This window comes from Amblyraja radiata, chromosome 6 (genome assembly GCF_010909765.2).
Source record: "Amblyraja radiata isolate CabotCenter1 chromosome 6, sAmbRad1.1.pri, whole genome shotgun sequence".
NCBI classification, from domain to species: Eukaryota; Metazoa; Chordata; class Chondrichthyes; order Rajiformes; family Rajidae; genus Amblyraja; species Amblyraja radiata.
In genome coordinates, this window is record NC_045961.1 from 88,663,496 (window position 1) to 88,679,015 (window position 15,520).

Below are 15,520 nucleotides of genomic sequence, written 5' to 3' on the forward strand. Positions count from 1 at the left end.
CATGGCATATCTTGATGATATATCAATTGTGGAGGAAAAATACCCTGGATCTAGCTAAATCAGCAGTTTTAGCTACCAAACATTGGGTGAAACTCAGGGGTCATCTCCATCCAGATAAATCTAAGTTGACGACATCCACAACTGGACTTTCTGGGATTTACAATTAACGTTATCCATATGTCTGTAACATTGCCAAAGAGTAAAGCAGACTTGGTGGAAGCCTACAACAAAATTAATTACTAAAAACACTGGTGTTGGGTGCGTTTTAGGGCTAAAAGCCTACTGCTAACAATGCACCATCTGCATGTCCGCCTACGAATTGATAATATCACAGTGGTGGCATATATTAATCATATGGGAGAAAAGATCGATATCATGTGTCAATCTGGCCAATATATTTGGCTATGGTATGTACATACATATTTGACTATCAGCAAACTTACCTACCAGGTAAGATCAATACTGAGGCACACACCAGGTCATTAAAATTCAATGACAGCACCGAATGACTGGTGGACCACAAAAAAGTTGCTGATATTACCAAAAGAGGGACACCAGATATCGATCCATTTGCATCTAGACCCAATCACCAGTTACCAACATATGCCGCTTGTGAACCACACTTGGGGCAGCAGCAATGGACGTTACTCACTGAATGGGGAATAATAAAAACAATGTTTTTCCCTCCTGCCTCATCAGTCGGATCCCAAGCGAAAACATATGGACTCAACATCAAGTGTCTTGAAAGTTCCTGAATGGCCTACACAGCCATGGATCCCTGTGGTCTCGGACATAGTCTCTGAACCATAGTCCACCATGCTAGATCCGGGCTGGCGGACAGGACCATGAGCATGATCACGGCAGCCTATCAAAAATCAACAAGGACTGGTGTAGCATATAATACAGCTACAACCACCAACGTCCTGAGTATTCCTATCCAGCCTTCATATAGATGAAGGACTGAGCTGCAGTACTATAATAATGCAGGAGTGCCCTGTCAGCTTGCTGGTGGCAGGTGCCACGACAACTCTCCATGGGATCTCACCCTCTAGTTGTCAAACGTATGAGGATTATTCTTAACACCAACCCGCCTAGAGGGAAGTACTCCCAGATCTGGGACGTCAGTGTTGTACTAACATTGCTAGGGGCACCAGCAATATCCCTGTCCCTGGGGGGGGGGGGGGGGGGGGGGGGGGGACTGACATTTTAAAAACAGTATGCTGATAGTACTGGTCTCAGCTCTAGGGGTCCAGTTTCTACATAAACTGAGACTGGGATAAATGATGGCATCTCCAGAAAAGATAACTTTGCATATTAGAGCTTGTTAAACAAGATAGACCATGAACATCAGGACAAAATTTGGAATTCCAGATATACCCAACTGACACCCGACCATGTGTAATGACACACCTTCTATTATACCTTAAAACTACTAAAACTTAAGAGGAAGCAAATTAGCACTATGGGCAGCCACAAACAGCCTAATGGCTGGGTATCAGCACTAACCATCGCTAGATGACTCAGACAGGCTTGGGAGCTGCTGGGGTGGATACTGACATCTTAAGTTTCAATCCACAAGGGCAACAGCAACACCGGCAGCTAGAGACAAGGAAGTGCCTATGGACCATATCCTGGCAACAGCACGATGGTCTAGAGAAAGACCTTCCAATTCTTTATAATAAGCCAATAACCAAACGTGCGGTATTGCAGAATCAAGTTTGAATTCTGCAATATATTTAGCCCTAGGGAGGATTATTTTGTCAAAATAAATATCATAAATATCCTCCCTTGAATGACTTTGGCAGTGAGTGAAGCAAGGACTGTTCCACGGCTTGAAATCACAGAGCTTTAAAATCTTCACGTAGTCACTCACGTGACTCCGAAGTAAGATTAAACGAGAACTTACCAGTTTTAAGTTTGATCTTTATTTTATGAGGAGTTACGATGAGGGATTACGTGCCCTCCGCTCCCGCCCTCAATTATAAAGGTCAACTGGTATCTTAGTTCTCCTTGTCTTTACTATGTTTACTTCAATTACTATTTCTGTGATTCCACACCGCTGCTTTGAAGAATTTCGCGCTGGCGTGGGTCTTCACGTAATCCCTCATCGTAACTCCTCATAAAATAAAGATCAAACTTCAAGCTGGTAAGTTCTCGTTTAATTTTACTATTATAACTGCTTTTAAAATCTCAGCAACATCCATCAAATGAATATTGCTTTGAAGATTAATGACACAGAAAGAGGTCTAGCTGATGGAATTTGAAGAAAAAATATTTTGTATGTGAAGATCACCCGAAACAGCATATGAATCGGGGTACAGGGTGTCCAAATGGAGAAGAAAGGTTGTGGTTGATTGCCTACCTGGTATTTTTTTAAGCAATTTGGCATTACACATTTGTCCTTTCCAGATATCGGTGAGAACATACTCCATTCGTTTAGCTCTCCAGAGAAAGTTGAATACCCTTAAATAATGATTCATACATTCGCGAGTGAACACCTAAAACACAATGGCATCAATTAAAACAGTAATCAGTGCTGAAGCCTGGTGGTTCCCGACATACTGATCCATGTTTTTTTCCTCAGAGACATAATGATAAGTCACAACATGGAGTAAGGGATGTAGGATTTCATTTTGCAACTTGCGAATACTTTTCAACTCACAGGGAGCTCATTATATGCAATTACAACTTTTGTTATTTGGGTCTTTAACAGATCAACATACCTTAACACAGAACTTAGTATTTATTTGACTTTCCTGATATATTGCTGAAAAGTCATAATAAGTTTAGCTACAGATTTAAAACAGCTATTGTAAAATCATTGCAGAAAACTAGAGCTGTGCTTTTATTGTTTTTTTTAAATGACATTTTAACTGGCATAATTTAATAACTTAATTTAACTTGAGGCTGACTGCCGACCAGTCAAGACACTTGTCAAAGAATATAAACAAAGCTTTAAAACAGGTTGTTCAAGTCCAGTTTAGATCCATTTCACGGACTTGCATGACTGCTTATAACTGTACTTACTGTTGCAATTGGGCCATCAACATGATAATCCAAACTAAAGACATCCCAGCCTGTATCTCCAGCCGATATCTAGAAAAGATGGAAATACAAAATTAACTAAAAAGGGCTCTGCTATCAGGGATAGGTATCCAAGCCAAAAGGAGCTATTGTATTTTCAGCAACGTAGGAATTTCATTGTTGTAGTTCTTATTCCAGCTAATCAGTAATATCAATTGTGTAATATCAATTCAAATGAGGGCTAGGACAGATTATGGTGTGTCAAAGATTTAGAAGAACAGAGGTTTAATGCAGGAAGAAACGCATCTCATCAACATGGTGAACAAGCAGATATGAAAGACAAAATACAATATGAAAAAGATAATAGGTCAGGGCTAAAACAGAAAGAGAATTTGGTATTTTGGGCTATTTTGGGGGATGGTAAAGGCAAATGATCAGATGATCTCCATCTTTGTGACTAGGCATTTGCTGATGGAGGCAATGGTAAGTGTAGCAAGATGTGGGATTTAAGACAATTTACACAGGAGAAAATAAGATGAAAGTTAAGTGCTTAAGTCTTTTCCATGGGAGGTCCAAGAGAAGGTAGTAGCTTAATGGGGACTAGAGCATCAATAATGGATGTGACCATTTGGACTGAGTAAGTTTGCAATTACAGAAAAAGTGTGGCAAACAGGGGGTCAAAGATTAATTAGTTGAAACATAGAAAGTGACAATGTAAGTGAATTAGGAGAGACTTTTCGACATGGGTGGAAACAAAGAGGTAGGGCGGATTAAAGGGGAGCATAATCCGAGGAAGTGATAAAAAAATGACACTATCAATGTTTGAGGTGAACCGAGTAGTCATGAGGTATCCATAAGCGAGGTTGTGGTTACTGGGAAAGAATATTAAGGGAGGACCATGATGATGATGACTGAGAAGTGGGATAGAAAAACCTGCAAGAATGAGAAGTCACTCATCGCCTGGCATGTACACAAAACCATCATGTAAATCTGTATTATTAATTACCTCCAAGAGTCTAACATCCAAACGTTTGAGGATCTCAGGATTATCGAACTGTGCATTAGTGGCTCTGACTGCTGTTTCAAGGATTCCAGTCAGATTATGTTGATACAACGTTGAGGCTGATCTCGCCAATTCGGGCCTATTACGTAACAATTATAAATAATTCGTGTTAAAGCTATGATGCTAACATTTTAATTCATGCACTTATTCTTGTGTTTCATCAAGTTAGCGAAAGCAAGTGCTCAGTGACAGCATATTGTATTCCCAAGATTAAATCCCATGTAAAGAAATTAAGGGATATGAGGAAAAAGCAGGAACTGATTCTGGATGATCAGCCATGATCATATTGAACGGTTTTGCTGGCTCGAAGGGCCAAATGGACTACTCCTGCACCTACTTTCTATGTTTCTAAAAGTTTCACATATAACCATACACACGACTTGTGTCAACTCACACCATCATAATATGCATGACTTAAATCAAAAGACATTACCCTACTCACAACTCAAATATGATTGATATACATACGACTCAGATAAGATAATGTCACCTCAGGCAGGTCCAGCTATCATTAGATGGATTGAAGCAGGGAACTATAACAGATTCTGCTCCATTGTCGAATATTTTTCCACTCTCCTGGTTTCAGGCTAAAGTAATTTGATTGCAATTTTGAGGCCACTTTTGCATTAAGCAGATTTGTGAACTCCAGATCACCTTTCTTGTGAAATAACCTTTATGTGGTATCATGTCAAACACTTTCCAGGTTGTTGGAGAGGGGTTGAATCATGGATTCATCAAAGGATGTTTCTGCAATTGGGTGTAGCAGGGATTCTACCACGCATTCAGTAGTGGCTCCTGGGTAGACAAAAGTGCTGGAGAAACTCAGCGGGTGCAGCAGCATCTATGGAGCGAAGGAAATAGGCAGCATTTCGGGCCGAAACCCTTCTTCAGACTGATGGGGGGGAGAAGAAAGGAGAAAGGAAGAGGAGGAGCCGGAGGGCTGAGGGAGAGCTGAAAAGGGGAGGAGACAGCAAGGGTTACCGGAAATTGGAGAAGTCAATGTTTATGCCGCTAGGGTGCAAACTGCCCAAGCTGAGTATGAGGTGCTGCTCCTCCAATTTCCGGTGGTGCTCACTCTGGCCATGGAGAAGGCCCAGGACAGAAAGGTCGGATGCGGAATGTTGGGCGAGTCCAGAACCAGGGGCCACAGTCTTAGAATAAAGGGGAGGTTATTTAAGACTGAGGTGAGAAAAAACCTTTTCACCCAGAGAGTTGTGAATTTATGGAATTCCCTGCCACAGAGGGCAGTGGAGGCCAAGTCACTGGATGGATTTAAGAGAGAGTTAGATAGAGCGCCAGGGGCTAGTGGAGTCAAGGGATATGGGGAGAAGGCAGGCACGGGTTATTGGCAGGGGGCGATCAACCATGATCACAATGAATGGCAGTGCGGGCTCGAAGGGCCGAATGGCCTCCTCCTGCACCTATTTTCTATGTTTCTATGGAATGGGAGGGGGAGTTGAAGTGCTGAGCCACAGGAAGATCAGGTTGGTTAATGCAGACTGAGCGGAGGTGTTCGGCGAAACAATCGCCAAGCCTACGCTTGGTCTTATCGATGTAGATCAGCTGACATCTAGAGCAGCGGATGCAATAGATGAGGTTAGAGGAGATGCAGGTGAACCTCTGTCGCACCTGGAACGACTGCTTGGGTCCTTGAATGGAGTCGAGAGGGGAGGTAAAGCGACAAGTGTAGCATCTCTTGCGGTTGCTGGGGAAAGTGTCCGGGGAGGGAAGGCAAGAATTGACCAGTAGTGGCTCCTTGTTTTGGGATGTTGAAGTAATACATTGCCCTTAACCTTGACCCTTCCCACCACAACCAACACTACACCCACCTACCACTGAAACCAAAACATCTCCCCTTCCAATACCAGCAGAAATCTGATACACACGTCCCACCAAAGTTTTCTCTACCTCCTGTACCCTCAGCAGAAGCTCCCTTCTACTCTAGTGAATACAGTGGCAGATGTCTTCGAAACCCATCCACACAGTGGATTTATCAATAGCATGCCTGTAACCTGCTTAGTGGATTTGCTAAGTGCTGATAGAATGACTACAATTAGCAAATTAACAGACAACCTTGATATGTTGGCATCTAATGCCTTGTCACATTTTCATTCGCAATTCTCTTAATACTTTCAAGTAGTACTCACTTCAACAAGTCCATGAGATGACGAACAAAATCCCCTTGACCCAGGAGCAAGTAACGCCGCACAGCCTTAATGTGCTCCAGTAAATTATAATTCTGGTTGAGAACATCAAGCAAGTATTTGCTGGTCTCATGATACGCAGCATCGATTTTTTCTTGAAAAGCACCTTCCAAGTCAGTGAACAGCTCAGCAGCTAAAATAGAATTTAAAATAAAATTGTGTTTCTGATACTTTGCCATCATTTACTCAAATGTTACACTTCATTAACAATACAAATATTCCTAACATAACAATCTACAAGCAGCCTGCAAGCCAAATCAAGATTGGGTTGAAGGCTCTCCAACAAATTATCTCATACATTAAACACATAATCCAGTGTTATAAAGAAATGACCTGATATAACTTGAAATCATTGAATAACTTCATCTCATTTTTTAAATGGTCAGTGACAAGATTATTTATAGCAGCTTGCACATCAGTTAACGTTAGAATGTTCTAAATTGAGACTAGAGATAGAAAATCTTCCAACTCCAAGACTAGATCAGAAAATCTTCCACTGCAAAACATTGACTGCACACAAGTATATTTCTCCACATCAATCCCTTGCTAATACCATTCTCCCATTCCATCCCTAATCTAATTAATTGTATTGTGAGGGCTAAAAAATGAACGATGAAAAAATATTTTTAAGTTCACTGTAATATAGCCTACAAAATGGCAAAATACTTGAACATCTCCAGATTTAGGGGACAAGTAACAAATTCACAGTACCATCTTTTGGTGAAACGGACGATTTTGCCACAGCCATCATCTTTGCAGTTGGAGTTTGATCATGACATACTTGATGCAAGAAATTTATGGATTTCCCAATCAAAAGCACCTGAGACAGAAAATAAAATTCTTAAATAGATAAAAAGTACAAAGTCACCAACTGCTTTAAAAAAACACTGCAGAATTAATGATAGAAACAGTACTAGTTAGTACATTAGTTACTTATAACTGGAAATGCCAGTTCCACGTATAATCTGCCCTCACGCAGAAGACAATAGCACTGACAATACAATATTCTCAGTACCAACAGACTGGGTGTACTGGAGCAAGGCATTAACAGACCAAAGCTAAAATGTGCTCCAAATTGAATAGAATATTTTGTTCAGGTCATTTGTGGAATGTGAGAGTGTTTTACAATCCAGCATGTCCATAAGATCCCCAAAAAATAAGTATGGCAAAGTTCAAGAACCAAGAATGCCAAGAAATGTTGCAAATTTAGTCAAAAAGAAAAAGCACAAGTAAAAAAGTTGGGAGCAGTGTCTGCATGGACTTTAGAAAGGCCTTTGACAAGGTACCATATGATAGGCAGTCCCAGAAGGCTAGATCACACAGGATCCAGGGCGGGCTAACTAAATGTGCACACAATTGGCTGAAGGTAGGGTGGTGGTGGAGAGTTAGATAAATAAAATAATTGGTACACATGAAACATCTTGCTTTTTGTTAATATGGTATAGTTGAATTATTTACATCTATTTGAACAGATAATTTAGGATAGTAATGAATATTGTCTACAGTGGAAGGGCAATAGCATTTGAAGTGCCTGCGCTGTCTCCAGTCTGATCCAAACGTTCTGCTTTGAAGGAATCTTTTCAAAATACAGAAATTGCAAGAATGTTTAAATGAGCATGTATAGATAAATGAGCATGTGGGTTCACTGGAAAAGCTAGGGTTGTCTCCTATTTAACAACATAAGACAAAGCCATTCTGGCTCTAAGAACAATCCCATCAAATGCATTCTCCCAGTTATTTCCCTATAACCTGTTCACCCTCACACCCGATCAACGCATAGTGATTTTCTTATCACTTTCACATTTTAGAACAGCTCCCAAATAATCACCTTTCTGGCCTTATCCATTGTGATGAAGGATGGGATCATCGACTTTCTCAGAGTGTACTTGTCATGCCATAATCTGTCAGCCTTCACTGTTGGATCAGAAGCTACAAAAAACTTCAAACAAAAGAAAGAAAATGTCTGCCAAATTAGCAATGAAAGTATTTCCACATATGTAGAGCAATGCAACTTTTATTCCTGATACTTAAGCTCAGCATGCATTTGTTTTATATTCGATTAACCTTATAAAATTTCACAGGTCAGCAATTTACCAAGATTAAAATTTAAGCATTTCTGTTAACTTCATCTTGATCAAGATGGTTGGCAATGTTTTCCATCAACAAAAGGAGCTTTTAAAGCCACTAAATTGCTTAGCCTGTTAGAGAAACCATATCGACTGTGATGGAAGCAGCACAAACTTATGGCTATCAAGTGGTGGATTTTTTATCTTTACTTCTTTACCTTGCCTCAGATCTCTGTTGCTTTCTCTGTCTCTGCACTTGTTTAATGGCCATCCGTCATTCTATTCTCCATAAACTTGAGATCATCCAAAACTTTACACATGGTGGCCTAATGCACATTTACCCCAGTCCAATGGCTTCATGACCTTTTCTAAATCTAATCTCTAGATCAGAAGGGCTAAGAGCATAATTCTATAGAGTTCTGGAAGAATACATACAAAATTCATCAAAAGTGGCAGAACAAGCCAAGAAAAATAGCTGAAAAGGCACGTGGCTCTGGCTTCATAAACAGTTGCATAGAATACAAAAGCAAGGAGGTTATGATGGATATTTATAAAACACAGGGTTGGTTGGCCTCAACTGATATACCATGTCCATTTCTTTGGGAAATATATGAAGACATTGGAAGTGTGGAAAAGAAATGTACCAGAATGACGCAGGGTCAAAGGAACTGTAGCTTTGTGTGTTCACTGGAGAAGCAAGGGTTGTTCCCCAATTTAACATCATAGGCCAAAGCCATTCTGAACATTATGACATACTGGCCCTCAGACCAATCCCATCAAATCTATTCTTCCTGTTATTTCCCCATAACCTATTCACTCTCATTCTTCATCAATGTATAGTGACTTTCCTATTACCTACAGGAGATCACAAGATAATTTACCATAGCCATTTAACTTGCATGTCTTTGGGACGTGGAAGGCAACAGGAGCAACCCGAATGTGCGAACTCCACACAAACAGCATCAAAAGTTCGGATTTAATCTAAGCTGCTGGAACCATGAGGCAGGAACAATATCTGCTATACAAATGGAAATGGAGACTGCAAGAGAAGCTGATGGAGTCATTGAAAATCCTGAAGAATTTCTGAAAGGTTGATTGAGAAGAAACATTCCCATTAGCTGGAGCGTGAAGGTCAAGAATTATATATCATAGGAAGTGACATGAACATTTTTAATTCGATTTGACATAGCAAACGGCTATGGTCCAGAATGAACCACCAGAGGGTCACAGAGACAGCAGATTCAAATGAGCCTTTAAAATGAGCTAGACAAGTCTCTGAAAAGATAAAAAAACAATGCAGGGCCAAAAGAGGGGTAGAAAGTGGGACCAGTTGGATTGTTCTTAAATAAATCCGATGAAAATTCCACAGCCTCCCTTCCTGCGATGATTATTCTGATTTTCCCTGTGATCTTTGGCATTCCCCATGTTCAGATCCCAGTGCATGTTCTACAACTTTCTCCCCAAAACTCTCAACTCGTTTCCAACTTATTGACACTTTTTAAAACCAACTCAATATCAACATCTGTACCCATCTCATCTTATGGCTAGGCACCATCTCATCTTATGGCTTGGCACCATCTCATCTTATGACTTGATCGATAACACCCTCGTGAAGAATCTGGTAAAGATTTGCTATAAAATATGGTATAAAAGCAGTATATAAATAGAATTTACTCTTACTTTTTATTCATTATCATTATAACTGAGCTGGAAAATATCTATACATTATTTATAAAGTACAATTATTTCCTTTCAACATTACTCTTCCACATCAAATGACATTTGAATGAAACAAATCTTCAATTTTACATTAGTGACTTTCAGAAAGCACAGGAACAGAACTCAATTAAATCAAAAAATAATACAATGGTTTGGTGGCATGAAGCCAAAGATGAGAGACACCCATGAAACAATTTCCAAGATAATTAAGAACAATATTAGAGTCTTTAGACACAGTCACAGAGAATAGAGGAAGAATCCAGTCCACTGGATATCCTCACCTCAATTTATGTAATAAATAGGAACTGCAGATGCTGGTTTATACCATGGACTATAAATAATGGAATAACAGAATATTTCCAATTCTCCACAGAATGAGCTCTAGATGCTGTCATCCACAGGTCTATCCAAGCAGAGATAGATTTTTTGGGCTCCAGGGAAATTAATGATTATGAAGAAATCAGGCAGAAAATGAACCCAAGGGTACAATCAGAACAGTCATGATTTTATTGAATAATGAAGTATGTCCAAAATAATGCGTGGCCTACTTCTACTCGTTATGTTCTGACAGGTCTGTGCTTTACCTTAATTTCATTCTAAAATCAGCCTTGCAACAGATAATGTTGGAGAAACTCAGCAGGTCACAAAAAAAATGATTTACACTTCAAGTTGATGACCTTTCATCCATACTGGAAGTGGAACAAACAATATTTTGAATTGATGGCCTTCTGGGATCTACGAGCAGGGTCTAATTGCTAATATAGTATGACTTTTATAGGCCATAAACCAAATCCTTCCATTCAGATCAACACCAGGACAGAAACAAAAATATTTTTTTACCTCATGGTACGTGTCTTCAAGCTCGCCGTCATAAATCCAGCGGTAGAGGAAATTAAGTATAGGATGTGAAACCAAACTTAAAATATGCTGCACCAATGATCTCATGTATGGGTCTCCAGTTTTAGTATAAGCATGGACAGCAGATGCCAATTCTCCACCTTTCCTCCCTGAACAAATCACATTGAAAATTGTTAAAGCACTACGTTTCCACATTCTTTCTAAACCATTTTCAAAAGAGTAAATATTTATTCTAAATCCCTTCACTATATTAAGATTGGAAAAATGTTTTGAGGATGTACATTAATTCTGATCATATTATTCCACATCAGAACTCAGAATTGAAAGGTTGTACTCCATTTCACCAGATCCAAAAACTAACATGTGGTGAAGGACTGCAAGACAGATAACGAAACTGACCATAGCACATGATGCAGGGACCCATTCATATTTGGGTTTTGGGGGTGAAGTGGTAGAAAGAGTTCGAAACAATGCAGTAGCAAAAGGAGACAATGTACAGCCAACAACATAATTCCCAAAGGGAATGATCCAGTTGTCATGGTCCATGAAGGTACCAAAGTCAGAGGTTGAAGTAGGAAAATGATTCAGAGGGAGTATGGACAGTCTGGGTTTAAATTAGAATCTAGAACCATAGGATTACTACTCTAAGCATATGAAAATTGATGTAGAGATCAGAGAATTGAACTTGTGGCTCAATGATGTGTATGGAAGAAATGGATGATGATCAGTAATTTCTACATGGTGAAACCAAAAATGTATAAAAATGGCCTTTATTAAAATCTGACAATGTGAACTTTAAAACACATGTGATTTGTTCTATTACAAATCTCAAATTGTGGAGTACAGAGGCAAATAAATAAATTATGGGTCTTTGTCCCGAACATTATGGAGGGCACTGTAGGTGCCACCAGTACTGGGGAAAGGCTGAACCATTCAATAGAATAGCTTTCACATATGTCAAGCTGCAATGAATGGCCTTGCAAATCAAATAACTTGGATTGCAGTTGGGACTTTAAACTAAATAGGGCGCAGCTGGTGGAGCTGTGGCCTCACAGCGCCAGAGATCCAGTGTAGACCCTGACGTCTGGTGCTGTCTGTGTGGAGGTACGCGTTCACCCTGAGATCATGTGGGTTTCTCCAGGTGCTCCGGTTTCCTCCCACATCCCAAAGTCGTGCCTGTGCTGGGTTGTAGACTACTTGGCCTCTGTAAATTGTCCCTAGTGTGCATGAGAAAGTGGGATATATAGAATTAGTGTGAACAGGTGATCCATGGTCGACGTGGATTTGGTGTGCCGAAGGATGTGTTTTCATGCTGAATCTCTAGTTCTGTGGAGATGGGAACAGGAATTAGGGATGCACAAATTTATTAAGTTTAAGATGAAGGAAAAGGTGGCAATGTAGAATTGTAATCTAGGTAACGATAACCAGAATGTGACCAGAATGAACAGAATATTGAGCTATGACACCGCACCTGTAAATTAGATTAAAAAAAGGACAAAAATTGACAAAGAAATAGAACCAAACAGTCTTTATCTGTGTGATAATTGCATTAATAACAAAATGAACAAATTTGTGACCACAAATAAATGGATATGACCCAATTAATCATCATTTAATAGTTTGCGAGATTACCCAGTCTGGAAAATGAATATTCACAGGGATATACCTTCAAAAAGGCAACCAAAAAATGGTTTGATGGCACTGTAAATACGTCAATACAGGTCAAGTAAATTAATTTGTAGAGATTACCTTGATTCAGAAACAAAAGATACTGTACCAGCTTTGTGAAATAAGTAGCCAAACATAGGTGTAGTGGCCATTTGGCTTATTTTGTGTGTCATTAATTATGGCATGTGTCTTTAAATTTTAGACTGCCCGTTATTATGTGGGTGGGATTTATGACGTATTCTAGGGCGTCTTTGGAGCTAGGTTTCTTGCGCAGAAGCTTAGTTTGTAGTTTCGTTTTGGACTTGCATGAGGAAGGTATACCCTTTGACCATGCGAAGTGTAATGGAGACAGAAGTAGTTTTCTAACCTTTAAAGCGATATGCTGGAGTTTGATGAAGATTAAAGTGTATGAGTCGGAGTGTAAGGTTGGATATACCTTATTGTTTTTCATCAACAATAAAGAATCTATTAATCAAAAGACTGTGTTATGAAGATTTATCTGTGAAGAAGCTCTGAAGGTCTCTGGCGGAGAGCTCACATGCATATTACGACATTCTCCTTAATCATGTAGTCCACTTAGTGGCTAGAGGGAGTAATCTCTTGAACAATATAAAAATCTACCACTACAATAGGTCCTAAATTAATAATGGGAAATATGGAAACTGAGAGTTGCTTTGGACAAATATTTGGGACCTCAGTTCATGGTAGAAGGCAGCAAAAGAACTGAAAAGAGAAAAGCAAGCAATAGAAGGGAAAACATTCACTAAAGGAAAGATACCAGTCAAACTAATGGCACTAAAGGCTGACAGTTCCTTAAATATGACAGCTTACATCTAACAGGGAGGCTTCCATATTTACTCTGGCAATGCAGAGGCTATTCAGCCCATCGTCAGTGCCAGCTTTCAAAGCAATCCTATTCTCCCATTTATTTCCTTGCAGAATATTGTTTCTCACATGCCCATCATTTTCACATTGACTTCCTACCAATCACAAAGGGAATCCAGAGCATCTAAAGGAAACCTGAAAGCTTTTCACTGTACCTTGGGACACGTGACAATAAACTACACTAAACTAAAACTAAGCTGTACCGGAGTTCAGGAACAAAGCTACGTCACTTGCATGATGAGGTAGCAGAACTATGTACTACATCAATTGGGTGTAATCTTCCATATTTTTGTTGATGAGGCTATGCAGTGATGCAACTTGTAGAGCTACTGCATCACAGTCCAGTGACCTGGGTCCAATCCTAGCTTCCAATGTTGTCTGCATGGAGTTTACACATTCTCTTTGTGACTGCATAGATCCATCTGGATTCTCAGTTTCCTCCGACATCCTCAAGATATATGGGTTGCGAGGTTAATTGACCAGTATAAATTGTCTTGGTGTTAAGCTGAGTGGCAGAATCTGGGGAAGTTGATGGAAATATATGTGCAAGTGAGTAATAAATGGTTGGCATGGAGGATCAAAGCACCTGTTTCTGTGCTGCTGGACTTTGCAACATTGTTGAAATTTGGACTGGAAAACCACATAATACGTAATATTCTTACAGAAAGTACAGGGCCACCACTGATTTTCTGGCAACTGATGGTCTGGCACCTCCTTTAATCCGGACAAAATTAGGAGAGCGCAGTTGAAATTCCCCCCCCTGGAAGTCCAATCTGAAAATGTGGCATCTAAGCCAGGTGAGGCGGCCACTCTCAACCTCATTGGGACTTCTGCAGCTGGACTTATGATCAGCAATTCGAATTTGCCCCCTGTGGCTGGGGTCTGGAACTCAGGCCTGGCTGGAGCCGGAGGATCCGTTCCCAGAACCGACTATTGCAGCCAGACTTCCAATCGGGGGGTCAAAATTGCCCTTTAGAACTCCGGCCCAACGAATCCGTTCCCATAGTCCTCACCTACAAAGCCCTCCACCATCTGCCCCCCCCCTATCTCACTGACCTCCTCTCCCCCTACCAACCCTCACGGTCCCTCAGATCCACTTCAGCCGGTCTCCTCTCCATCCACAAGTCCAACCTCCGCAGTTTTGGGGACAGAGCCTTCTCCAGGGCAGCTCCCAGGCTCTGGAACTCCCTCCCCCAACTGATCCGCAATTCCGTGTCCCTCACCATCTTCCAGTCCTGCCTCAAGACCCATCTCTTCACCTCTACCTATCCTTAGCCCCACGTCCCCCTCCCTTTTCATCTGTGCTTGAATTGCCTCATATTGTGTTTTGAATTGAATTCTGTCTTTAATTTGTGTACTAGTCATGTCTCTACTATTTATTTCATTCCCTTTACATGTTTTTCCTCTACTTGCTAAATTTTTATAAGGTGTCCTTGAGACTCTTGAAAGGCGCCCATAAATAAAATTTATTATTATTATTATTATAGTCGACTTCCAAAGACAACTTTGCGGGCCACTATCTCAGACCCTCCTGGCGGCCTAGGTGGACCGCTCGACTCCTCTCGGAGGCCGTGGCCACTGCTGGTCCGGAAAAATGAATAATCTGGCAAGGCTCTGGAATCAAGGGTGCTGGAAAATCAGTGGTGAACCTATATCATGGACCAAGTTAGCATAATATATTTAATGGAGAAAATACTGAAATTCGTTGTAAAGGAAGTAGTAAGGCCACAGTCTTAGAATAAAGGGGAGGTCATTTAAGACTGAGGTGAGAAAAAACTTTTTCACCCAGAGAGTTGGGAATTTATGGAATTCCCTGCCACAGAGGGCAGTGGAGGCCAAATCACTGGATGGATTTAAGAGAGTTAGATAGAGCTCTAGGGGCTAGTGGAGTGAAGGGATATGGGGAGAAGGCAGGCACGGGTTATTGATAGGGGACAATCAGCCATGATCACAATGAATGGCGGTGCTGGCTCGAAGAACCGAATGGCCTCCTCCTGCACCTATTTTCTATGTTTCTAGTAGAAGATGATTTA

At 40.5% G+C, this 15,520-nt stretch overlaps 1 protein-coding gene across 2 annotated transcripts in view; it reads right to left on the bottom strand.

Annotated features, from left to right (window-relative positions):
- The window catches only part of tubgcp3 (tubulin gamma complex associated protein 3), a 75,580-nt gene that overhangs the window by 24,836 nt on the left and 35,224 nt on the right, over positions 1 to 15,520 (bottom strand). For both annotated transcript variants that reach the window (XM_033023156.1, XM_033023157.1), the window contains 7 exons: positions 10,917 to 11,083; positions 8,120 to 8,230; positions 7,003 to 7,111; positions 6,235 to 6,424; positions 4,031 to 4,166; positions 3,028 to 3,096; positions 2,363 to 2,498 (listed from right to left, as the gene is read on the bottom strand). In XM_033023156.1, coding sequence (XP_032879047.1) covers positions 2,363 to 2,498; positions 3,028 to 3,096; positions 4,031 to 4,166; positions 6,235 to 6,424; positions 7,003 to 7,111; positions 8,120 to 8,230; positions 10,917 to 11,083 — 918 coding nt within the window. The remainder of the gene's footprint in view (positions 1 to 2,362; positions 2,499 to 3,027; positions 3,097 to 4,030; positions 4,167 to 6,234; positions 6,425 to 7,002; positions 7,112 to 8,119; positions 8,231 to 10,916; positions 11,084 to 15,520) is intronic.